Source organism: Tribolium castaneum, chromosome 1, assembly GCF_031307605.1.
Source record: "Tribolium castaneum strain GA2 chromosome 1, icTriCast1.1, whole genome shotgun sequence".
Taxonomy (NCBI): Eukaryota; Metazoa; Arthropoda; class Insecta; order Coleoptera; family Tenebrionidae; genus Tribolium; species Tribolium castaneum.
Window position 1 is genome coordinate 31,038,166 of NC_087394.1, and position 27,836 is coordinate 31,066,001.

The 27,836-nt window shown below is 34.7% G+C and overlaps 1 protein-coding gene across 2 annotated transcripts in view; it reads left to right on the plus strand.

Annotated features, from left to right (window-relative positions):
* Nucleotides 1-27,836, plus strand: part of unc-13-4A — a 42,749-nt gene that overhangs the window by 12,430 nt on the left and 2,483 nt on the right. Inside the window, exons 2-11 of one of the 2 annotated variants that reach the window (XM_008192683.3) lie at nt 2,192-2,283; nt 9,654-9,947; nt 13,114-13,330; nt 16,676-16,871; nt 20,367-20,661; nt 25,689-26,167; nt 26,217-26,402; nt 26,452-26,564; nt 26,611-26,819; nt 27,215-27,816. In XM_008192683.3, the coding sequence (XP_008190905.1) occupies nt 2,213-2,283; nt 9,654-9,947; nt 13,114-13,330; nt 16,676-16,871; nt 20,367-20,661; nt 25,689-26,167; nt 26,217-26,402; nt 26,452-26,564; nt 26,611-26,819; nt 27,215-27,816 (2,662 nt within the window). In that variant the 5' untranslated portion in view covers nt 2,192-2,212. Of the gene's footprint in view, nt 1-2,191; nt 2,284-9,653; nt 9,948-13,113; nt 13,331-16,675; nt 16,872-20,366; nt 20,662-25,688; nt 26,168-26,216; nt 26,403-26,451; nt 26,565-26,610; nt 26,820-27,214; nt 27,817-27,836 lie in introns of those variants that run through there. The other variant, XM_064357300.1, reaches the window with a different exon arrangement.

Sequence of the window (27,836 nt, forward strand, 5' to 3'; positions counted from 1 at the left end):
TCCGGCTGACTGAAAGGGAAATTGAGATCCAAAATTTGATTACGCTTTGCTTTTTCCTAGGAATAAAATTTCCATTTTCTGGTTTATTTTTACCGCCCCAATATAAAGCTGCTTTTTCCCGCTCATTAAACGAACAAAACCATTACAGTGGTCGTATCGAGAACGTCGCTACATAAAAAATCACTTATGAAGCACTCACTTTAGTGTAGTTTCTGCTTCCTGGTTGATTGATTTCTGGCAACATCGTCATGTCAGCCATAAAGTAACCGATGTCACCCCCAGGGCATGAAAGAGGTTGTACACAAACCGCTGACAAGCCAACAAATAAAATTTAACTCGCGTATTGATACATAAGTCGAGGAAAAATTTTCGACCGGAAATTACTTTCCTGGATTATTCGTTCAACTGGCTGATTCAAGAAAGATATGCCAATAAGAGGAAAACTTCGTTATTGTGTTTGAAAAGAGTTTTAATTAGCATTTCAAAAATCGATTTGCAGCATTGTCGGAATGAGTCAAAATTTTAATTACGAGCATGAAACTGAGCAGTGGGAAATTAAGTTTTCTTTTAATTTATTTTTATGTTTTGAAACCATAGTTCCGAGATCTTGTTTCCAAACAGTTTTGTGCTTATTACCAATCATAAGAAATGGACTTTGTCGAACATTATTATATCTGTTCCTGGAATTTATTTCATTTTCGCTCAGCTCATAAATGTAGTAAATGTTTTTCTGCACGGTACGATGCTCGGAGGATTTATTTTACGAATAAATCGAATGTTTATGTACACCGATGCTTATAAATTTTGCAAAACCATATTTTTTAGCAATAGCTATTTGCCATAAACCAGAATTTATCTTTACAGATGAGGTGTAAAAATTGAAAATAACTTATGTGAGAGTAGATGGTATTTTCCTTCAAAAAAAAACCTCAGGAAGAGAAAATGTGGAAATATGATTGTTGGAAACAATATGTCTTAATTTTTTAGCAGAGGCTAAATTTACATGATTTCGTAAAATCAGACCATTGTCGAGCTAAAATAAATTTCTGTTTACTTTCGCTTGCAGTTTTATGGGACACAACTGTGCATTTTTTATGAATGGATTAATCATTCAACAAATATAATTAATTGCGCACTGGAGCGGACAAAATTGTTAAAATTTCTCCCCTCTTTTCTAAAATAATAAATAAATGTATTTTTCCAAGTATCAGCTTCCAAATATTGATTGTACAACGTTGCACAACAAAAAGCTAATGGAGAGCTTAAAAATGTTGTCAATATTGATAACCGCAGCATATTTCTGATAAATGATTAACTGTCAGTTCCCCTAACGAGTTTAAATATTCCAAGCTCTGCAGATTAGCTTCTGATTATGTCATGAAATAAAATATTTTTCCATCATTCGCTGTGTTTATTCGGGCAAAAATAAAATGCGATCGAAAAGTTTTCTCATCAAGCGTGTTGATGATATCATTCCGTGTGTTGGAACTAGAAGCTTAAGTATTGCCTGTCAGTTTTAAATTTTTATGTACTACCTACATATTGCATCAATCAATGTGCAGCGTAATTGCAAAATTGTGTGCTGTTGTGGATTCAGAAATTATACATCGCAGAGAATACAAAAATTTTCAGGTTTTCTGAAAACACTGTTGTTATTATACTCGTAATATGCTGTATGTGTGCAAAAATGCGCACTGATGATCCCCCACAATCATTCAATGTCTGCCTAAAAAACCGCTTTCCATGCTTCTTGAAATGGATCTATTTATTTGAGCTTTGAATAAGTCAATATTGCTGAAGTGACAAAAAATGCCTAGGAATGAAAAACGTCAAATAAGCTAAAGTGTAGCACAAATGATAATGGAACCTTTTCACAGACCCATATTTACGTTGAAAATTCATCACAATTGAACTATGACGCGGAGAGAACTTATTGTTTGTTTTGTAACAAATGCTAAAAGGTTTGGATTTTTTTGTATACGAAACTTATATTCGGATAATTACGAAATTGCTTAAATTTATTAACAAAGTTTTGGAGCTGCTTTAACTTTATATAATAACAAAGCAGCAGCTTTTGACATTTTACCAATTGCCAAAGTTGAAATCTGCTAAATTAATTCGCTAAAAGCACAACTCGATTATTAAGTATGCGTTGTGCTAATATTTTCACCTTGAATTGTATTTTTTTCAGAAAGTGAAAAACGTTGGCAATATGAGCTTCTTCAACTCCTTACAAGAGTATGTCAGCAATAGCGTCGCCGGACTCAGCCTAAGCCCAAAACGGTAAGTTTTTAGCTAGATGTAAGCTCATTTTAACAATAAAGTACACTTTAGAATAGATTAAGAACCGCAGTTTAGATTTATGTGTTAGAAAAAGAATTTTTTAACAATTAATTAGCATTAAAGTCAGTTGAAACCAATTTTTATTCAGAAACGAGTCTAGCATTAGACAGTATTCATATGAGTATGTAATTGCTCTTTGTACAAAAGAGAGCACTTCATAAAATAACACTTTACACTACTAATTTCTCAAAAAAGCTTGTTGCTTTTTGTAGCTAAAAGCACCATACACTCCCGACAAAACAGTTTTAACAAATGTTTCTCGTTTAAAATTAATTTTTGTTCACTGCCTTGACTATTCATCAAGGCAGAAACCATTATTAGTTTAACTTTATGCAGTAATAAATATCGTGTTTACAAACAATATTATTAATTTAATTGCTCATTTCAGAAGTTATTAGCTTGTTATTTGCAAAAGCGTAATAAAGTTTTGGGGTAGAAACAATTATATAACATTCATTAGAGATAGAAATGGTGGTGAAACGTGATTTTTTGTTTGTTTGTAATCTGACACAGTTTTATGTCTGCACATAGATAGAAAAATTGGATGGAGGACTTTAACATCATCTCACTAAAAGCGCTAAAATATTAAACGGCAATAGGGTAGAACCTACAAATGTTGTCATTTTTGAACTCTTAGAATTGCTTTAGGGTCCTGATTGAAAATGTTTTGTGTAAAGAGTATCAACCAAAAACGGCGGTTCGTTTTTCTCATTTCAGTCTCCGATATAGGATGAAACCAGGCAGTATAGTAGCAGTCTATGTAAACTGAAATGAACATTTCCTAATATCCAGTGAGTTGTGACATTTCTCAATATTTGCAACTTAATACGCCAAAGAAATCCGGTTAGATAATTTCTGAAAGACGATTTTGCCAAATTACGTAATAACAATAATTAATACGTAATGACGATATTGAATTTCAAGTACTTGTAAAATTATGAATAAGTGGCTTACTTAACTTTTGGCAACAGTTTATTTGAACTTTTTATCAAAACAAACCGAAAGTCGCGCAAGAATAATAATAATGCGGAAACAAAGAAAGTTCTTCAGGCAAAGTAAATTGTTGGGAAAACAATAGACCTTTTTACTAACAACTACATAAATTTAAAGTTAAAATGCAGAAGTTTATAATTTACCTAACTAAATATAAATCACACTCGATGTAAAATTTCAAATTTTTTTCAGTTGTTTAAAGCGCTTATAAAAACAGACTTTTCCGTTGTTAAGCGCTGTATTTTGTGCTCGGTGAGGACAAATTAGGTGAAACTCTTTTATAAATTGGTGTCACTGGTGCAAAATTAAGCAGGTCTTTGTTATTGCGTTGATACTGCGTGCAGCTTCCGTACCCTTTGCTACTTCACTAAAGGTTTATTTTGAATAGAGTTAATAATATAACATATTCAACCAACTGTTAAAATTGGTAATGCCATTGTTTTCGGTCAGTCAATTACGAGTGTGGATTTAAAATGTTTACTTCCTAAAAAATTAAAACAGTAGCACTTTCTTTTATGTACTAATCAATTTATTTCGTATACAGGGCTTACGTTTACAATTTGGCGCCTTTACGTACTTTTACCTTTTGCCGCATTATTTTCTTATTTCTGTCAGTTTTATGCTCCGCTTTACGTTTATACGTCTATGTGTTCTCTCATTCTCTTATTTTTGTTTACGTGTTGTTTCCTTACCTTTTCTACACTTTTTCTAATAGAAAAATTGTCACCCTGATCCGGGTTCGAACACCCGACCTCCCCCGTCGTAAGTGGCGCTTATACCACTGAGCCATCAGGCCCCAGGCACTGACCGTCTTTTGCAGATATTTTAACACAAACTTTTTAAATAAATCAACATTACAAACTATATAATTGCAATAATTCACCTAAAACGCAAATAAATTCAGTTCAAAAGTCGGCGAATTAGATCGAGAAAACATTTTCTTTCAGTTTTTTTCAATTTAATTCTTTAATTTCTTACCAGAGTTTATTAAAAGATACCGGGCGTATAAGTTGTATAAGTATAAGCATAACCAAACATTTTACTATCCACGTAATCTATGAAATGTAATGTTGGTTGCTTCAAAAAAATTTTTAGGCTCATTATTACTCGTGGACCACCTTGTATAAAAAACAGCTGTTTTCCAATAAAAATATTTGAAATATAAACTTCACCTACCTTTCTATTATTATCCCTATAGGCTTGGCGCATATGAAATAAAGTTTACGTTGCTTTACGTTTTTAATTTACGCTTTTATATGTGGTTAAAAATTAAGATTAATCTTTGCATTATTAAAAACGGTCATTAAACTAAGCTTTTCAATTACCAAGATAATATTGATTTCTGTTATTATCACACACTGTGCGAAATTTCAACGATATCAAAAAACCGCTCTGGCTATTAATCAAAAACCAAATATTTACTTTGAAATACAGTACAGATTTTTAATGTTTCTGCTTCATGTTTGTTTTAAAATTGAATGTCTATTTGCAAATCGAACTATTTAATTTGTAATTTTTGAAGCACAGAAACATTGGGAAAAACTGATGACTGGGTAGAATCTTAAGGCTCGTGTTATTTTTTAACATCAAAGTACTTCCTTGACTCTGCTCTGGGGTAATTTACATGTATTCTGCCGTTCGGCGTCGATAAGCCTGGGTCTCGGCGAAATTTCGATTTTCGATAATGCCGTTTTGATTACTTTCTGTCATCTTATCAGTAACGAAATTGTAAAAGCTATCAATGAAATCGCCCCTCCCTGCCAGTTCTCGTCGACCAACGTTTATAAAAGCAAAGCTTTCTCATCAGGTTATAATAAAAGCGTCGCCGATTTGTCGGCGAAAATTTAATTAATAACAAATACTCGTCCAAACTATTCGTAATTTGGCCAGCTTTTAGTTCGACACTTGTGACAACTTGTAACTTTGCAATTACATCGACCTTTCCCATTGACTTATACTAGAACGTAGTATTCCAGAAACTCTGAAGGGGATCTTGCGAGATGATTTCTTATTGTAAACTCAATTAAAGAGTCCAGGCTCGAATGGGGATAATTGGGAAGTTTATCATAACTGACAATTTTAACTAGATAAGGTGGATTAAAATTGTATTTCCTTCATTAAGTTTATTTTATCCGGATTTACGAGATTTCAGACAGGAATCATAAAAACTCCAGCGATGAGTTGTTAAGTTTCGAGTTTTAATTCTCGTCACGTACCACTCTGGTCAAAAGTTGACTGTAATGAATATCAACGCTGAGTCTGATTTTTATCAGCAGTGCCCCCCTTTAATAATAACCACTGCACAGGAAGAAATTCAAGGGGTCGATTGAGTTTAATTAAAATTTAATTAAGCTCCAAGTTGCCTCGAATTGTCATGGCCCAATTTTAACACTTTTTCGTGCTGTTGCAATAAATACTTGCATTTTGATCTGGATTTTACAAAAGCCAAAACAGGACAGACAAACTTTTCACAAAGGAAAATGCCTTTACGCTCAACGTTTAATCCTATTAAAAACAGAGTTTTATATATTATATTTCGAGTCTTTGACGGTTTTTCACACAATATTGACGTATTTGCTGAAGAATCTCCGCCAAAGAGAATTTAAAAAACGTTCCACGGAATGAATAGTGTCTAATCAACTAGATTTGTGACCCGTGACCTGTCCTTCGTTAAGGTTTTGGCAATTTTTTTCTTAAAATGACTACGAAAAATAATTAATTAAAGTTATCACATCCCTCGAGAGTTCGTCGACTTGGAGAAACTAATTTTCATTTCGTTGAAATGTCAACACCCGGGCTTGCTTTTTAAATTGATGCCGAACCTTTAAATATAAAATCAATCACATAGAATTCAGACATAAAAGCATTCATAAGAGACAAGTAATACGATCCAAGTATGAAAAAAAATTCCTGAATAAATTGCCATCGATCGGTTTTATTATTACAAAGAGAAAATGTTGTTTTAAAGCACATTATTTTGTGATATATCACCCGACACAATTTTCAAAAAACATGCACCTATGTAGGTGAAAGGATTAAATTCCGTCAATAAACTGTTATTAAATTAAATTGTGTCACTACTTTATTACGTCCCGGATTATGTCAAAAAGATTAATAGATCGAATATCACTCGCGTGCAGGTGCGCTACAGTATCATATTAAATATTAATTCAGCAAAAAATTAATGTTCAATATTTGAGGAAGTGTGTGGGTTTTTACACAAGTACGTGTACCATCTAAAAAATCAAAGTTTCACTTCCAATTACACGTTTTTAGTCGGTATATTATTAATCTTCGTGGAGTTAAAGCTTAATTCCTTGAAAAAGGAAATGTCGCTCGTTCTACTAGTCTTGAATCCATAATTTAACCCAAAGTTATGCAAATGAGATAACTATCTTGTTCTTTTTGCCTGCCGCAAATACGAGAGATTTCACGCCGATTCAGGCGAGATATGAAACACTAAATTTACTCCATGTCATCTCGTTAACACACTACGAGTTATTGTTTAAAGACAAGAAGCAAATTTCGTGAATTAAGATCCACTCAAATTTATGGTGCAATCACAAAGCACGCACCACCACTAGAAGGGAAATTCACTGATTACATCAAGAGTTTGCGCCGCGCCGTCTGGAAAATAAACACAAAACACGAAATATCGAGGAACGGACTTATATTAAGAATAATATTGTAGGATTTGAAGCTTTTTTTCCTGAGAATAACGGCCGTCTACATTGCTCCGCTTCTAATCTTAATCTACGTATTGTCGTCAAGCCGCAAAAATGGAAATTTTTTGCTAAAAATATTAGTTCACGCCGGGGGAAAAACGGATTCAAGGAGAGTGTTACTCGCTTTGTGTGAATGTAGCGCAGCTGTTTGCTTTTTTAAATTTTGCCTCCCACAATTACCTCTTAGGCTTGAACGTCATCCATTTATTGAACGGAAATATGTAAAATGAACCGAGCAAACAAGGAGACACTCCAACACAAGCTCAAAGATACTTGTTGTTTCGAGCTTGAACTATTTGCTGAATGTAACCGAAACGGAAGCAACTGTCGGCATGAATTGGTAAACCGCGAGTACCGCTACACCTGCTCTTGAAACAGATTTCAAACGACGGCTTGTATTGTTCCATCAATAAAGCGAATATACGGAGTTTACACCAAGTCGGGAAACCAAACCCTTGATGCGTTACCTCCACCAATTACGGCGAAATTTTATCGCAAATTTTAAAACACTGATACCAGTCGCAATACATTACCGTTACTTAACGAGATTAAAAGTGTTAAATATTGATTTTTGCCGCTTTTTTAATTTTTCTAATGTAGTCGTCTCCAGATTAAGCCAACAAGCAATAAGAAGTTGAGTAATTTCTTAATGGACACCTGTCCAATTTTTCATATTTTATAATTTCAGCATCAATGCGCATTCATTTAATAAGTCTCGACGTCCATTTCGCAGCTAATTTTCCACCACGTCACCCAGTAATTTTATAAAGTGTAATTGAAAAAACAAAAGCACTTTATTTGTACAAGGGTTGCTCCACCACCAACATGTAACACAGCTCGTTGATTTAATGAATAATAAAAGACTCCAACTGATTTTATTGTTTTATTTTTAAACTAACTCTAATGCAGGATATTAATGTCACCTGTTGCTAAAACTACCATCTCCAGTAAAGTACGAGACAAGCAATATATTTCTATCCCGGCGCATCCACCATATTAAGCGCAAAGTTCTAGTAGCAATTAAAAATGAGCGAATGCACTGCTTGCTTGCATTTTGGTTTGGTGACTGTTTGATTTTTAAATCAATACGATTTAATTCATTCAATTCGAAACGTTCCTCAAAAATTATTAAACTTTAATTAAAATTGAAACTAATAATCCCAAGCCAATACAACCCGATTTAATTTTAAAATGCTCTCTAGCCGATTTCGGAATGCCTCTTGTTAATTACATCCACTTGGCTGCGGAATTATTTTTTAATTCAATTTTTTTTTATCTCCTTTCTAGGTAAAAACTATAGCGACATTACTTTTTTGTGCAAAAACTCGGAAAAATTGTACTTTATATTTAAAATTTGTAATTTGGCAAAACCCCAGAAGAAAAAATACTTAAAATGATACTTTATATCAGCACTGGCCAACTGACGGTCTATGGAGCAAATCGTTTTTTTTTTTTTCGAAACAATCAGTTTTCAGAGCTTTATAGAGCTTTTATATTTTCTGAAATTTTATCGTAACTTGATAAAAAACGACACACTGTGTTTGAAATGCATTATTTTAGTTAATGCTGAGTGATTTGGCTCTTTTTGGAGCTAGGATAACTTTTTTATTTGAAACGCTTTCATGGAAACAAATCGAAATGGCTACAAAAATATGGACAAGATAAAGGGTACATGAATAAAAAGATAAAGAAATGTAAAAATAATAACATAAAGTAAAAGAACCATTTCAAGAAGTTTTATAACAAATTAGTCAAATGAGTTATGTATAATAATAATATGTTGTTTCAAGCGATTTTATTGTATGATCTACTTTATAAATAAATAAATTTTCAAAGTGAAATTAATTGATTTTCTGATTATCTACCCTATTTGCCTTATTTTTCCACTTGTAATATTTGTAAAAGAAAAAATAAACAGCAAAGTAAAAATAATTAGACTGATTTTTTCTAGAAAATAAAAAAATTACAATCTATTTACTTGAGCTTCGATAAAATATATTAAACAAATTACATTTTTGTAGAAAATACGTGTCCGTACGGGTATTTTTCATGCATTGCTTATTAAAACATATTCTGTTAACTTTTACTAATTGCTTTCAAATTTCAAGTTTCTTTTTTTGTTTGCTTGACAGCTACTCGTTTAATTTTCTAAATTATAATAAGAAAAATACAGAACTAAGATGAAGCAAGCCCACAATTTTCTCTGTGATTTGTAAACGCCAGTAAAATAACTTAACATTAAAAGTTAATTGTTAATTTAATGACAAATTGGTTTTTTCATCATAAGTAACATTTGGTTTTTTGATTATGTTAAACTTTCCACAGATATAATAATAGTAAATAAAAATTTGGGCACCGAAGTTTCGATAGCTAGTACTTGAATAAATCTTTTGAATGAGTGTTGATTGATACATAAAAAGGAAATTTTTTTCTTTTTTTACTGAATCAATAATCAAACTCCCGGCTCGCCCAGCCTGCCAGCTTTTGGCAGATTCCGAAGTTTGCGTATTTATGAGAACGCAGCCACTTTTCCAGCCCATATACTTGTCACAGCTTTGACAATCTCATCTAATTGTTTTCTCCTTGTCGCAGATTTTCCTTAAGCAGAAGTGACACGGCGGAACCCCCTACGGGAATTCCCCCGGGATCGCGTAGCAATTCAGGTGATAGCAACACTCCCGGTTTTCCCAAAGTTCTCCCGGCACCCGGTGCCAGTGCTCTCGTCCAGCGACGCCGCAGCACTTTAGAATGCCTCGTACCTGCACCTCCTGTCCGAAGGCCCGGCTCCTTCAGGCAGCGTTCGCCGAAAGCCACTCCTGACAAACGGCCTTCCTTCTGCAGCAGAAGGCTGAGCTGGCCCGACATCGATCATCAGGTTCGTTCGGGGTAAGAAACACACATCTTCAGCATGATCGCATGCATGAAAACGGAACGTGTGCTTAAAATGGCAAAATGCAACAGTCGCGTAAACTATTTGAGCGAGTTTAGGAAACGGGGTAAATACGTATTGTATGTTCTATTTTTAAGTGATGCGAGTTTAGTTGAATTTTATAACGCAGTTTAAGGGATCGAGTTAGAATAAGAGCCCAGTTTTATTTACGTCGTCATAAAAGATGCACTTGTTTGCTTTAATGGACGTTTCAAAATCGCTTACGTAAATTAGTAACTTTTAAAGAAAACAAAAACTCTGAGTTATAGTATAATCAATAAATTGAAGAGTCTTAGTACTTGTATAAACAATTCTTTTGATATTTTTTTAGTATCTAAAACAAAAGATTGGTAATTCTAATTAACTTTTTTAATTAAAAAAATTATTTAAAAATTTGAAACTTACTACATACCGGAAATTAGAAAATATTAGTTATTAGTTAGTCAACTTTTAAAAGTATATTGCTATTTTGCATGTCTACGTTACCGTAACTTTTACTGCCTAGCTAATCTTTACAACTGATAATAAAAAACTTTAAAATATTGCGTCGGTGGTAATAACCTCTATACACAAAATTTTTAAAGTTTAGACGCACTGGATTGTTATCTAATGATCAGTGCGTGTGTTAAGAAAATTAATTTATTACTGGCTTGGAATATCAATCATGTTTATCTCAAACAGTAAGCTGCTTACAGGGGGTGGTAACTGATTAACTTTTTTTTTTCTCAATTTTTACTCAAATGACTAAATGTGCCATGTGAAATCTAATGCGATTTTAATAAGAATCATTCTGTGATCTGTTTTGAAATTAAGCCGAAATTTTATTATTGTTGGCAAATCATTAATTTTATATTACATCGGATTTATCATTTGGACTAAAAAAAATATTTTTAAACAGTTATTTTAGGCACGAATAAATCTCTGACCGGCTTCAACTCTAATATTTTTTCTCAACTTTATCATAAACCTAACGAATGGACAAAAATAAAGTAAAATAATATGAGTTCATTTTTGAAGTCCCCATTCCCAAGAAACGTAAGACCTTCGGAAAACATACTTGGTCTCAACGTATTAATAATAGAAGAAAATTGTTATTAATTCAGCAGAAGTAGAACAAAAATAAAAACATAAACTTTTCGGTCACATTCTCGTGGAGCAGAAATGAAAGAAAAATGACCGAAACACTTCACACGAACTTATATTCCCTTAACAGTGCACCTTTCTAAACCTAGCTGTGGATGATTACGTTTTTCCACTTCCATTTCCACCAGTCTATACGAGTAACAATTGCGATATTAATTTTCTGCTACACTTTTTCAAACTTTTTTTTAAACTTTAATAGTCAGGGGGATAAATGCACATGTGCAAAGGCATAAAAATTAATTTCACAACAAGGTAGCACTCAGAGGTGCAGTGAAGGAACACAAAGAAGCCTTTCATTCTGATTATGTCGGAATGTTTATTAAAGGTTTTACAGTTCGTGAATATCTAAAGATGAAAATATAATATCGTATTGTGGCACAAAACCCGTACAGAAACTCCATTAACTTAATACTTTCTTTGCATTTTCAATGTAAATTTATTCAGTAATTTCATAAAGTAATAACTCGCTCCATACGGTAACAGCGTAAGGCACATTAAGAATATTATTATTTAGTTATAATACGAAGGTTCTCCTTTAATCTTGATCCTAACTAATGTGCTTTGATATTTGACACTTTCAAAGAAATTATTTTAAATGATTCTTACATAACTGAATTTATGTTAGTTAAGGTTTGTTCCAAGAAGTTATCTCTGTTATAATTTTTGGTAATTATGCTTAAGTGTTACTAAAAGAATGTAAGAATGGTTTTAAAAACCGTTGAAGCTCAACAAATAAAGAACTACCCTCATGTAACACAATCCTAGTAATAGTGCAAAGTTTCATAATATTCACAATTAAGTGTTCCTTACGACGGAAACTGTCAATGGTATGCAAAAGAAGCAGAGCAAGAAATTATCTTTTAAGAGTGAACATTTTTCCTCCGATGAATTCATTCATTGAATAAAATTGCAAAGTCAATTACGAAAGTCATTTTATTTAATAAAAATTTAATCAAAACTCATATTCCAGTCCGAATACAAATGTATTCATTATTTGATACAAAACAGTTCTTAACAATTTCCTCCGCGATGAATGAAATGCCATGAAAGGACCGTTCGTTTTATATTTTATTTGCAAGTTAAATGGGGTTTAATTGTTTTGAAATTAAACTTTTGCTGTTGTAATTAAGTGCCTACACATATCGTTGACCAAGGCTAATTTTGTATTCAAAACTAATTTCGTTAAATGCTTCACCGTGCATTAAACATTTTGGAGCGACCGTTAAAACGTCGATAGTTCAGTGTGAAATGCAGCACATGGCAATTCCCCCAGCACCTGTAATTGTGAATGCGTTAAACAAACTGACCTTTTAAATTACGACTTGCAGGGTAACCGAATTAAACACACATGTCACGAAAAAAAAATCCGAAACAGCTGCGTGTATTTTTGAGCAAATACATAATAAATCCAATTCGTCAGTTAAAGAATGCTTTAAATTATTATCAAAAGGGGGCCGAGATTCGCCCCTAATCTGATTACTTGTAAATCGAATTGAAAGTTTGCGAGTGCCCTTGAAATCAACCCTCTCAGCAGTTTATGCTAAGTAAGTAGCTATAATTGATGCGTTATATCAAATTTGGAAAACCTCCATCAAAGGCTCCAAATGTTATTGAATAAAACATGGGCCCAGCACACCCAGCACTCTCATTCCGCGGTAGTGCATTCGCTCTGAGACAAATTCGCTCCACTGATAAAGAATATTTTGAACCGAGGTTGACACTTTCAGCCAAGTTTCGAAATTTACATCAGTCGTTTAAAAGTGAATTTAGCGAGGACGTGTCCATTTAAAGAAGCTCGGTTGGCAGTTTTCCTAAAACTAATTATTCGAGCTTGGAAATATTCCGCGATAATAATCCCATTAAAGTGTCCGCACTTAATATTCCGCCGCTGTGCGAGGAATAAAGTAAAAAAATAGTAACATATTTTAAAGCCGTGAGGGATAATTTGCGGACGATTAATATGAGCGGCACGTTTTGCAGAGTTCAAGAAATTGACGGCTCTTATTTCGAGAGCTTCACAGCGCTGGCATGGAAACAAGAAAATCAACGACAGAGTGTGATGAAAGCGGCCGAAGTCGCTGCTGCGGACCCTCCGCCCCAGGAAGCCGATTTGGGCATTGTGGCCATTGACTACACAGCGGCCCAAAATGAAAAGGACAAGCTCTACGTGGAAATGCTTTACACCATTGCCAACACGGTAAGTTGCACTTAACGAGATTTAATACAATGTGCTACAACCCAAAAGCCTCTCAAAATTCGCACCAAGACCCGTAATCGCTTTATTAGGCAGAAAGTTATGTTGTACAAGGAAATATCCGAGTATAAGCACGCGTTAGAGCATTTATTAAACAGGTCAAAATTCGACGCCGACTTTTTTGCGTATTTTTTCAAACTGGTGAACAATGTACGTTCTCGCTCACAACAAAGGTCACCATAATTGAAAATTCATTAAAACCACCGTATAACATGCATAAAAGTTAAATAGAACAAGATTAATTAAATTTCTGGTCAAAATGATCTGTGTCTTCTAAATTAAGTAGGCAGAATTGTAGGCAACATGTAGAGACAGAACAGAAGTTAACATTGTTGCCAACTTAATTTTAAAGCCATAGGCTACTTTGAACAGAAATTTAATCACATCAGACGTAGTACTTCACATGGAAACACAAAATTTAACTCTCTATCTTTTATTGATTTTGAACGCATTTAGAATTGGAAAAACTTTTTGAATACATGAATAAGATATACGGATAAAATGCAACAGAAGCCAAAATTGTCTTTCGTTTTACACTTTTTCAGAACAAATTATTTTCAACTAAAAAGGACAATATATTGTAAAATATAAATTCCAATAAATATGTAAAAGGAGTAAATGTGTACGTCATCCCATGTCGAAATAAGTTTAAAGATAATACTAGACATTAATTAAAATATTAGTTACCTAATACGTCTATCTAAAAAAAATTACAAATCAGTTACAAATATATTCTTTTTGGTAATCAGTACTCACTAGTTTATTGTCTCTTTTTATCGTATTGTACTATTAGTTATAATTATGGTAATAAAGCAAGTTTTCACTAAGGCCATCACTATTTTACAATGCGCTTTTAGCATTAATACCTTGAGCAATTATCCTTCATTCCAATATTCTCCCTAACTTTCGTGTCTGAGATTACTCTCCAAATAATGAGGATTTGATGCTTTCAACAATAACAAAAACTGCGAAATTCGAAAAAGCATTACACAGTGAGGCAATCGGGAAATTACTAATTGAAATTTCTAGTTTATATTCTATCCAACAGGATAGTGAGCCACACATTGATTTTACAATGTGGGGAAAAGCAGAATTCAACGATTATTCTCATACAAAAACTTGGATTAATCCAACATTAAGAGCTTTTTCAATTTTCGAATTAATTGGTGAATCGGAACGGAAAGCAATTGACCTGTAGAAGGATCACACTGTGAAATGGCCATCAGATTAACCAGTCGAAATTTTTAAACACAATTCTTAGGTGTTGAAAAAGAAATATCCACGCAACAAATCTTGCCACCCTACAGGTGTCTATTAAATCACGACTGAAATAAAGATTTATTTAAGCGAGGAAGCAAATGCGATGTAAAAAATCGGGAATGGATGTGATATCAATTTTGATGTTTACGTGACTGGAATAGTTAGGGTGTATTAGTGGTTAAGGAGGCCAATATTCACCCAATAACAAATCTCCATAACATAAATTTTACTCTTGCAACTTTTTCGCACGAAGCTCCCTAATTATAAATTACGGCGCAATCGAGTACCGCCGAGAAACTGCACACCTTAATAGGTTTTTTATAATAAATTAATTAAGGACAAAGCCCAGGTTGATCTTGAATAAATCACTTAGTTAGTGACAGATCTTCATTAAAAGTGAAGTAAGTCTATATAAGCTATTTCAGGCGCTCAAACAAGATAATTAAAATTAATTAACAGCAGTCGAGCTTGTCACAAAACTTAAAACAATGGGGCACAACTCGGCTACGGGCGAAATAAAAACGGACTTAGTTCCTTCACAATGTTTAACACGTTATTCTTCACCTTGGCGTGAATACGTCCTTTGAGAGCGCATTTTATTATTTAAATACCCCATTTTTCTGCACGGCTTAAATTAGTTTCTTCAGTTTCAACTCGGAATAAAATTATGACTTTGGTATTGATTGCGTCTGGAATGGGGCTTTCGGGAGAAACAAATCCCGGGGCGATTTACGCGAATCGAAAAAATCGCTTTTAATTAAATGTGAATCTTTAATTTCGGACTGAAACGACGCACAATGAATATTGTTGGCAATGTGTTAAAAAATTGTGGCAAATTTCGTTCCCGTAAGGGTGAAAAGTCGCTCTAGATAAATTATCCTTTTTGCCACCCTTCACGCACTCCTCCACGAGCTACTTTACCGCTTGTTCTTCGCACTCGAGAAAGAATCATTGGTTTTTCAGCGGAAGTGGATTTTTTCCACAAGATATTTCAAGGACCCACACGCATTTTTTTTAATTTAAGCTAAATGGTTCAACAAATAGTTGAGCCAAAAGCCCATCAAATATCCATACCGGCAATTTTGATCACCTGTTTTGATTGTATTGTAGGATTAATTTGTTTACTACTACCGTAGAGTTCAATGTATTTATTTTAACTGGCCGTACACATACCTGTAATCACTCGTAGTTTAGTGCAGTATGTTTGCTGAGTATATGGAAACTGCAAATACAAACAGACTCGAAAGAGAATAGTGTATTAGATAATACACCAAACGTCGACTCATTCCAAAATCAACCAGTATTACGTTGCATTAATAATTCGTTTGTTTGTGTGGCAATTTACAAAAATCTTCCGTGTTTGAATGCCAAATTTAATTAAAAGACGTCAGAAGGTGCAAATGCTTGCAATTATTATTTTATTACATTAGTCTTAATTACAAATCTAATTTGGAGTGATGCTCGTGTAACATGATGCTCGCACATCAAACACTCCAATTCCTTCCGACATTCGGGAGAAAACGATTTTGTTAGATAACTTTATAACCATGTCTTTCCTTATGTTACATTACTTTTTCATAAAGTTAGGATCAATAAGTTTAAAGTTACGTTTTTATCGCTTCTGAATCAATTCCGATACAAGAAATATCGCCTTTCCCCGTGGCTACAAAATAGACTTCTTTTTAACTGGCTATTAGAACAAATGAAGAAAGTTTCCGTATCAAAAGTTTTTAAGTTAGACTTGGAGTCAACTGATTAGCGCTAAAAATGACTCTCTCACGCCATCGAAGGCAATAACGACGTGTCGTGGCTGCGATTGCATGAATATTGACATTTCATTTCCACTACAACTCGAGATTAGAATTCCTCGGCTAATTACAATCGCGGTTTAAAATGGAAATTTGGCGGCTGATCATGTAGTTAATGCGCTAAGCGTTTACAGTGATACAGTCGTGGGGAAACTTTGTCAGTAACGTGAGGAATTATTGCTCTTTTATAACTCCAGGCGGTCTTTTATTTTTATTTCAGGTCGGTGCTCCCGCCCCAGGAGGCCAATATGCCCATTACAAAGAAGACCTCTATTTGTACGGCCAAAGGGCGTTCGGGATGCCGCCAGACCGTCACTACCGCATGCTGCACCTCGCAGGAGAGGAAAAACCACCGATTGTTGTTCTCAGCGTCGTTGTGATAGAAGCTGAAGGACTCGAAGCCAAAGATGCCAATGGTGAGATTTGAATCACGGCTGATTTATCACCCATTCAAGTTTCATTACAATCGCTCTGAGCACAGGTGATATATGTGATGAGGGTTGAAGGCTACAAACTTTGCAACTTTGACGATATTATGAAATTCTGCCAAGCTGTGGCTTAGGCTTTTGTAAAATATCTTCAAATCATTTGCTTCGGAAATAAACTATTCGAAAGTTACGCCACAGTTTGCCTTGCTAAAGTGTGTTTACTGATTCACATCCAGATTAGCAAATCCTTTCGCGGTAAATATCTTTAGTCACAGATCATGGCCCGACAACATTTCGAGGGCTACAGCACAATATTTACCCAACAGCTTCTCAATCCCGACCCATAAATCACTAACAACGAGATTAAATCTTATTAGACTCAATTCAAGTTTCTACTCGCTTATGATATTCAGCATTCGTCCTTTATAGCGGGCAAAAAAACACATTAAGAAATCATTTTGGTTTTCAACACAAGGGTTAAATTAACTGATTAAAAATTCTTATTTTATTACGACCAAAAACGCTTTATTCCAATACGAACAACTACAAACATTTCCACTAAAGGTTTTGCAAAGTAAGTTTTTTTTGACGCTTGACCATCAGTGGTACCATTTCGTTATCGATTCTACGCAGGAGTTTTCTTAATATATTCTTTGACAGTGCAGCACAAAAGAAGGGACCAATTTTCTGCCTGGGCCTGATAGAGGAAGTGGTGTCACAAAGGAATTAAATTAAAATAATTCAGCCAACAAAAAATCTAGACTAGAATTTGCAAAGCACGTATATATGATATTAAAACGGCAGAAGCACTTTAAAACGCTTTCGGAGGAACTCTTGTATAAACAGCGTTCAAATTGGGTTTTTTTGTTCGTGGAATTTATGACTACAAGTCGGCTTTTTCTTTTTAGACAAATTTTATTATTTACGCTTTATGCGAATGGTGTCGATTCGTAAAAACAACTGTGCCTCCTGAAAAATATTTATTATTTGCTTATTCTTGTTCTCTCGCCGTTTTATCCGATATTCGGAATGACAAAACACGCCCTGCTTTAATTATTCAAAATCTTCGTTGAATTATACCCAACTTTTTGCACGATCAATTTGAACGAACAAAAATAGTTGAATAATTTCGTAACGAAAAGATGTTTCGAAAGTAACAAAGTTGCAGCGATCTTTAATTATTTAACTATCTTTAAGTTTGTTAGGACGCTACTTTAATCTCTGAATGTTCTATTATTTGCCTTCGAGTCGGCCCCAAGCTTTAAAGCTCTTAGGTCGAGCTTAATTTAAACTTGCAAGAATTGCTTAAGAAACTAGTTTGAAAATAAAATACGTAAGTCATTTTTTAGCTTAATCGGAGGAACGATTTGTCGCAATTAATTAATTGAAATAACTACAAGTATAAGGCTTTAAAAGCTTCAGATTGGTGTTGCATTATTCAATGAATCTTTAACAGTCCCCATTGTCTCGCCTTAAGTAAATGCTGTGACCCTAATTTTCGCCTAATGTCTTTGAAAACCAAATTACCACAAGCGAAATTAGTTTTGACTAAATTAATAGCAAATTTGTGTCTGACAGATTTATTATCACTTTTTATTTTATTAAATTCACGTAAAAACGTATAACACTATTTCCTACAACACGTCTGAAATTAAAACCATCCCAAGTTGTGTTTATTTTAGTTTTATATGATCTACGGCAGGCAGAGTTAAGTGTGTTCGTACTCGCTCCAAAGTGCGGGATTTGCAGCAGTTAGTGCACCCAAGGGCGAGCTGTAATAAAGATTAAAATAAAATTTAACGGCAAAAGGGGGTGAAAGTCCGCAAAATGCACCGAAGATTATGTATGAGCTCGCTTATCGTTTTTTACCGATTAATTAAATTATTAAAACGAGTTGTACAAAACTTCTTTCATTATCCGCTTTTTAATGAATTTGTAGGAGTTAGAAGGTACAAAAAAACTCGATCAATATTAAAATACCGTGTGGGACGCTGTTTTTAGAAAAAAATACCTTTAGAAGCAGCATAATAGCATTTATTTTAAGAATGTCGAAGTGCCTTAAATGAAATTCTTTAACATTTTGAAGTTTATCTGTATTTTTACGACCCGAGATCTTGCATTGTTAATAATACTTTTCATTCGCCAGAAAAATAACAAACATTACGTTTTTATTTTCCCGGAAAATAACTTGCTATCCGTGTTTTAATTTAAAAAAATCTTCGCTAATTTTTTTTTCGATGGAGGTCGCTCACATTTTAATGTTTTTTAATTAAAAATTAAAATATGTAATAATATTTACTAAAAATTTACTTAATCGTATTTACAAACAACAAAATGTGTAGCTATTATTTATTAAAGATGATCGACGATTATCTACAAATTCTAACAAAATGTTATATTTGTTTGCTTTACTCATTTTGTAGTCGCAATTCTATGCATAAAAAATCTACAGTAGGGTGAAAGCGAACGTCAGTTTATAATTTATGAACGAGACTTCATTGATGATAAATTGCATTTTTTAGCAGACAAATCAATGAATTTCATTTAGATAACAATGAACACATTTTAGCCTTTTGCTGAAAGCCTATAATTTTTCTCTGTAATTACAAATTTTCCTGGATTTTTCATAAACCACATGGGAACTCGCTTTATTGAAATACTGCTGTAGCTGTATAACAAAAGACACACGCTTGAAGTACTAATTTATTACTTACTATTCCGTTTATAAAATAGAAAGGAAAAAATCATACGTGAGTGGTTTCTACTTTCTAGTCATTGTTTTATGCAGAATACAAATTGGAAACCAGTTTTTTCAAGTTAGATGCTAAAGTTTCTGGATATACTGAGACCACATTTGTAAAGATTTCAAGTGAAAATCAATTGTAAATGAGAAGCTGATTTTAGAACTACATAAAATTGTTAACTGATTATAGGCGCGTTATTTCCGTGTATCTTAATTGATGTAATTCATAATTTTACAAAAAAGTAACACCAATAAAAGCAAGAAGTTTTGAAATTTGAATTTTGCTATTAAATCACTTGAAAACAGCCAAAAAAGGCACTATTAGAACTTTAAGTGCCACCTTTTTAGACTCTCTTCAATGAAAATAAATAGGGTAAACTGCACAGTTATTGGCCACTAGACAGTTTTTCCTACGTGTTAATTTTTTTTTATTTTAGTTCATGTTTGCAGAGTAACTCACAATAGTGGAAATTAGAAAAAGGTGCCAAAAAGGAATTTGATTGATTTCGGTGGTCGACACCGTTGAAATCAAGTATTAATCGCGTTCGCAAGTTATCACCTGCTTGTGTAAATATTCATATTTACCGTGTTCCGCTTTGATCGCTTTGCATCGAAAAAAGCGCCGCAACACGTGAATTATTTAAAACCCTTTCAAGTCTCGTCGAATTCGTGGTTTCAGTTGCTTCGCATCGAGTATTACCTGCATTAAAAACAAGTTGCAACGTCGTATGTAATTTCAGGTTTCAGTGACCCGTACTGCATGCTCGGAATCCAACCGATGGCAGCGCCGTCCTCTCCTCAGCCCCAGCCGCTCACCCCTAATCGCACCCTGTCGGATGCTTGCGCCCCCGACATGCAGGGCAATCACGACAAGCTCCGGAAGCACCACAGCTTCAAACTCAGCTTTAAAAGAAAAGACGGACGAGTTAGGGAACAACGGGACAGCATCGTCGGTGCACTGCCCGCTAAATTCATTCGCGCCACCTCGGTCAAACCCCACACGCTTAATCCGAAATGGAACGAGAAGTTCAGATTGTGAGTACCCAAAGGACTGACACTTCTTACAAACTTTAATCGAATGACAAATTTAAAGTTTACTAAAGTTGGAGCGGAAATAAGGCTTACACCTTTTTTCAACAATCGATCGCTTGTTCTCACTGCTTTTGACAACTTTAACCAAATCTAATTCAAAATATTGATGGCGAGTTCCCGTTTGAGACCGCACGCCAACGTTATTAGAACTGCAATCCATTTTATTGTCATGTCGCATAAAACATTTACAACTGCGGCTGTCTCTCGGTTTCTGGTTAATGCGTGTTGCACTATTTTATATTTTATCACATAATCGGTCCCAGCCCATGTCAATTACCACTGTGCTAACTTTATTGCTAGCGAATTCACAACAGCCATTAAAAACAGTTATTTGTTTTCAATTGTAAATTAAACGGTAAAAAATTTACTACAAAATATGTGATCGATTAATTTTTATACCTTTTTCTCTCACAAAAGCTCACTAATGTAGTCATATTCCACATAGATTTAATAAATAATAAATGTAACTAAAAGCATACAATTTTAAAATTTATTACGTTCTACAACGCGACCAACCCATTCGATTAAATGGGAAAAATGAACAAAACCGTGCCATCAAAGGCGAACAAAATATTATGCTAAAGCGACAGTGTCTGGAGTACGAAAATTACGTGTGTTTAAGGTCGTTCGTGCTCTTTACGATTTAGCGTCAATGTCAGTGTCAAAATTTAATTTGGCTGAACTTTCAGCGACACCCAGCCAGCAGCTCTTCTAATCGTGGAGATTAAAAGTGAAATAGAGGAGATGCTCGCTTTGAGATAGGAAATAGTATTGGTCGAAATCAAGCGATAAATGTTAATGTATTTCAACTCTTGATCTTCGAAATTGCTTATAAATATTTAACGTAAAGAAACTGAAATTTTCCAAATCTATCTCGCCACTCAAAGTTAATCGACTTTTACGAACGTGTAAAAATATAACTGGAGATAATTAACTTAACAGCCTTAATTTTCATCAAACACACAACCGCATAAAACTCATTACCGAAAAGATTGCAGCTACTGGAACTTCACAAAAGGATGTTAAGAAAGTTTGTGAGACAAACAACCTTAAAACACTCCGGGTCCTACAAATTTACACGTAACTTAAGAATACGCTCTGCGTTACTCGTATTTTATAGCAATTTGCATTTCCTACGAATACAATACGTACGACACATTATCCGCTAAGGAATAGTCTCAACATGTGTTGCCGCCAGCAAAAGACGAAATCTCGCTAAAGCTTAGTTCATTGAGAGAAGAGTAAAGGATTTATTAACAGTCATCGCGGAAATGTAGAAAAGCATTTCCTTAAGTTATTCAAGGAGAATAAATAATCGCCTTTAAGGGAGTTCTGTTAAACATGCATGCAAACACACGGTGGAGTGGCAATTAAGTCCTTATTATGTTTCATTCTGTTTAGCTTTTATGACAATGTGACGAAACGGCTGCAGAATTACACGGGGTTTTTATGACTGTAATTAAAAAAGTTTGTGTTAGTTTGACCCCTCAAGCGCGCAATATGTTATCAAATTGTTGCATGATATTTTCATAATAATGCAAATGTGATATTGCAACTTTCACACAACTATTTACAAACTAAACGTACGCTTACATGTTTTCGGAATTCATAAATATAAAGTTAAAAAAAGTCACCCTTTGTAAAATAAAACGAACAGCAAATTATCCCGGCGCATCCACCATTTTTGTTTTAGTAATTAACAAAATACAAGAAATAAAATCCTGCTATTGAGACGAAACTAGTATGTGATATGTAATAACTGATAATTAATAACAAAGTTGCAAGATGAAGTTTTAAGACACATTAAAATACCTCTGGAGAGTTTGTTACTTCGACACTTGTTAATGTTAATAAAGGTACCATAATAAATACATTTTAACTCTGTTAACTATCACTGGGAATGTAGTGGTTTTTGCTGAAAATCCCTGTACTTTCCTAGTTATTAATAACCGTTTTTGTTGATTGCCAACCTGCATACTTGTCCGAAAATTGCTCAGCAATTAATCCCGAGCGAAATTCCGAGTAAGTTAGTCTTTAACTTGCTTTTAACGAACCCTCATTGTGCCCCGAGAATATCCATCATAATGTACGATCCGAGTTAGCATCTTGCGAAGGGATCGTATTTCATCAACTAACTAGGCCTTGTCTATTACTAAAGGTGTAACAAAACAGTGTTTGCAGTTACAGCATCCATTACGTAAATATTACTGTTTCCGGTGACTACAAAACCCCATCTGTTAAACTGCGTTAGACGCCTAAAATAATAAAACCGTGATGGACACATTAATCTTGCCTTGCTAAATTGAAAGAAAAAACGCTAGTGGAAGTTAATAAAAGACAGCTTAATTAATGCATATGTCTTAATTTCCTGGAACAAAACAACCCATTTGGTGCTTTAATGTTGCGTAATTTCCTTAGTTCTTAAATAAAAGAACGATTTACTTGCAATCAGGTTTAATTTATCAACAAGCAGGTTTAATTGCAACACTCCATTAGATTATAATTAAAATTTACTAAGCTGCTATTAGGCGGAGCGTCGTGAAAGTGTCGTACGCATAAAGGGATTTGTTCAAAATTAGAGAACTGGCTTTAGGGTCTACAAAGGTGACCCTTCAAACATCAACATTTATTCAGGTACGGCTTTTTTATAAAGGAAAATCTAAGTCTTTTAAATTCAGACCTGAGCATGGATTTTCCGACTGCATGGCTTTCAATACATCTCAGCATTTTACCTGCAATGAAAAGGTATTTTCGATCTAGTTTTAAACATGTGTATCGTAGGGAAATAGCTGCTATTCAGACCAAGATGCTGAATGATTCATCAAAAACGTTAATCCATTAACTATAGGCCTAGTGTTGACACAGGAAACATTACACCCACCTTTCTCAAAGCTGAGGTTAAAGGAATTAATATTCCAGTTAAGCATGTTATTCTCTAACGGTAATCTAAATTTAGCTAGATTTCCCTCAGATTGTGCAACATACTGAATCCTAATTCTCCTTCATCGCGTTTTGTTATTAAAAATACCAGAGTTTATAATAGCGACTTGGTCTCGTTTCTTGTGTTTTCAGCAATAAAGTTTTTTATAATAGCGTCGCACGTATACAACTGCAGCACTGCAGTGCAATACCAGAATTCTCTTTATGAGACACTTGCACGGTTTTCTGTTCTTCATGCTTATTCGACTGGTAATAATTTCAAATATTTTAATTTTGAATAAATATAATTGTTTATAAAACACTTTAATTTCGAGAATAGTCTGATTTCTAGCTTGGCATTTTTATAATTCATAATATTTTTTTCTCATGAAGTTTACCTCAGCTGGCAGGTTCTCATCTAGATTCACTTGCTACGAAAATTATAAATCTTTAAAGAATGTTGCAACAACAAGGTTTATTAGCATCACTCTAAAAGTCATTCATCTGTAGAAAAAAACGACATATAACACTAGGTATTTCATAGCATTTTAGTTTTTAGTTTGGTTTACTTTTATAAATACTGAAAAAAACATTTTTTTTTAACTTTATACAATTTAGTTTTGTAGAAAACGTGTTTTGATACGGTCCATCTTTAGCGGTAGTCGAAAAAATTATTATTTCTTTACAAAATAAATAACCCGGCGCATCCACCATTTTTGCAAACTACAAATAAGACCTGATAAAGCTGCTCACTGAACTTATTATGAAAATTTATGCTGTAAATTACGAAAAAAGTAATATCTAATAAACGATGCACCCACAGCCATGTAACTATCATAGTAAGTTGAGGTTTTAAAAAACCTGTAGACATCGCTCGAGAGCTGCTTTGAAACCTTGCAGCACTAATATATTAAAATGAGTATTACGAAAGAAAAAATAAATATGTTTTTAACGACAAAGATATTTACATTACTATCTTCTTTACTAATGAAATAATAAAATACTTGTTTTCCGATCTCATATTATTTGCTTCTTTCATATTATTTTTTCGAGAATTTAATATATTTCTACAATTAAACTTTGTGAATTGATTTTGAAGTAATTATTACGTTCGGTGTTCGTGATTCTTTCTTTTATAAATTTGTGGAATGGGTAGATATGTGATTACTTTCATGCATTACTCAGAAAATCTATTTTTATCTATTTATTCTACTTATTTATTTTAATGTATTTTTTTACACTACTCAAGGCACAATTACAGCACCTCATAAGCCTTCTAAATATTTGTTTTTATTATCTTTTTGTATTTAAATTTTTTGGACCATATTACATTATTATTATTAATTTATTTCTACTGATAAAAATTAGGTGCATATTATAATTTTAACACATTGTTACAGTTATTTTGCGCTTATGAAATAAAAATAACTACACAAGCCTAACAGTGAAGTAAACCTAAATAGTAACAGATACAAGAGTACGAATAATTTTTCCTGCTTATAAGACCTACAAATATTTTAATAACGTTTTGGCAACCATTTATGCTCCAGTAGTGAGCCAAAACCCTACTTTAGATGTTCTTTTTTTGTCAAACGGAATTTTTAATATTGGTGTAAGTATATGGCTAAAAGGGAATGAAAAATGCTAACCAAAAAACTTTGTAACAGTTACATACAACACGAGATTCAAGTTTTTTATTTCATCATGGTTGGATATTCCTGTAATTACAGACCTCCACTAATTTCATTCATTTGGAATGTAGACTATTTTTAACAATTCCTCGTGGAAATTTAAACTAGCCTGCGGAGTATTGCATGACGTAAATATCCTGAAATTTCGATAAATTGCCACTTATTTTTATTTACTTCTCGGCAGTATTTCACGAAAGTTTTTTTTTAATTGTCAATTATTCGTGGAAAATTTATTCTTATACATTTTTGCGTGAAAGTTTATGTACATTTTTTGAGTACTTCCAATCAGCGAAAATCGCACGTCGCCAACTTTCGCTCCAGTTATTACAACTTGTGCAAAATTCCGAATTACCCTTCCAGTGACATAGACGACATCAACAGCGACTCCTTGCACCTCGACATATGGGACCACGACGACGAAAGTTCAGTGCTAGAAGCAGTCAGCAAACTAAACGAGGTTCGCGGAGTTCGGGGTTTGGGCCGATTTTTCAAGCAAGTTTGCCAATCTGCGCGACAAAGTTCCCAAGACGATTTCCTCGGATGTGTTACGATTCCCCTCCAAGACATTCCATCGACAGGCTTGGAAGGCTGGTTCAAGCTCGAAGCTCGATCTCAGCGCAGCTCGGTCCAGGGCCGCATCCGCCTGAAAATGTGGCTCTCGACCCGCGAGAACCGCGGCGCCTCCGAGGAGGACAACTGGACCGAGCTCATCCAGCACGAGAGCCTCTACGCCACGTTTGTCGACTACGAGCTAAAAAACTGGAACCGCGAGTCCTGGACCTGGAGCGGGGACCTGCCAGGGCCGGCGCTCACGATTCTGCACCAGCACGCGGTCCAAGGTTTTTGTTTCACTGTTTTGTGATGTGTAGGGAAATGTAACTCTTTTAGGGGATTTGACGGAGCTTCAAACCGCCGTGGCCCGCTTTGTGGCGGCCTGCAGGGTCTACCTGAAGCATCCGCTGGATCCCCGCTGGATGCTCCAGTTACTGACAGACATTGAGAGCGCTTGGATGAATTTCACTCTGACAAGAGAGGAGGAAATGTGGCTCGCTGAGAAGTTTACGGCAATGCAAGGTGAGTGCGCAAATTTTTACTTTGGGGTTTATTAATTTCAAAACGACAGAGAGATGGTTGCAACAGTTGCGCCACCACCGACAGTTGTTCCCAGCCCTCCATCCCCCGTCTCTGGTTCGACTTGAATACGTTCTGCGATGCCTTGCCTACATGTCGAATATGGTAGGCAGGAGCGCGCTCACTGTTCCATCTGATTAGAGTGTTTCAGAAAGCATTCTGGAAATGCTGCCCCTTCAATAAGGAAATCCGCGGTGAGATAGTGGCCACCCTCCGCAAAGGGACACCTGAATGGTTTCAAAGCCTAAAATCGTCTATTATGACCTCGGATGAATACGACGCCTGTTTTGTTGACTTCTGCTCGGAGGTTTATGTACATTTGCAACACGGACTATCTCATTATCATCCTCTCTTTGAGGGGTATGTCGACTTTTATTTACTTTGTTTAATCGGCTCGTTTACACGTGGACCTAATCTTGAAATACTCCATATTTTCGGAAACACAAGTTTTCGCTTATCTGCATTTAGATGTTTGGAGTTTAAGCTACAGGGAAATCACTTCGTTTGAGGATAAAAGCAGTGCACTCATGCTTTAATGATAGGAAAAGGTCGCAACACCGCGAAACTTTTCCTTTAAAATCTTTACATCCACTTCATCTTCATCGATCATTATTTATTTAGAACTTATCTAGTTACGCATTTATTAGTGTGTTTAGATCTCGTGTTCCATTTCGTCGCTTGGAAGTTTTAAATGCTAGTTGGTGCAGACTAGACGGTTAAATCACTGCTTAATTTCTGTTTCTCTCTCATTTCAGCACAAACGGAATCCCCTACTTCAGCGTGGTGTTTAAACAGCTAGATAAGTTAATGTCAGACGAGGTAATCGCATTTCTGAACCAAAACGAGCACCCGGACGCAGCTTACAGCCGACTTATCTTTTCTGTTTACTTGGAAGTGAAAGATTTGGCCACTTTTCATCAAAATCTGCCGTCCGGCGGCGATCATAAACTGTTATTAGTCCGTTGTCATGAATGGTTTGAGGCGTCTGTTAGTTGTTGGTTGATTGTATGCAAAGCGAAGGCTTTACAAAGGGTACGAACTGCAGTCGAACTTCAAAAGCCCTGCGAAGGGGACAAATTAGTGAAGCACAGTTCGTCTGCAGTTGATGTAGTAGCGATGTTTTGTCAATTAAGAGACTTCTGGAGACTCCTTCAATGGCCTAAGGCGCATTCCGTTCCTCTTCTCTCGCAACTTCTCGACTGTATATGTTCAGCAGCGCTATTATACGCCGATATATCGTATCAAGGGTTGATGGAAACGGGGTATTTCGACCGGATGGGGCCCTTTAAAATTTGCGACGAAATGTGCATGACGGTCAATAACTTGGAATATGTTTACAAGTTTGTGTCTTTATTAGGTTGGAACATATCAACGTTT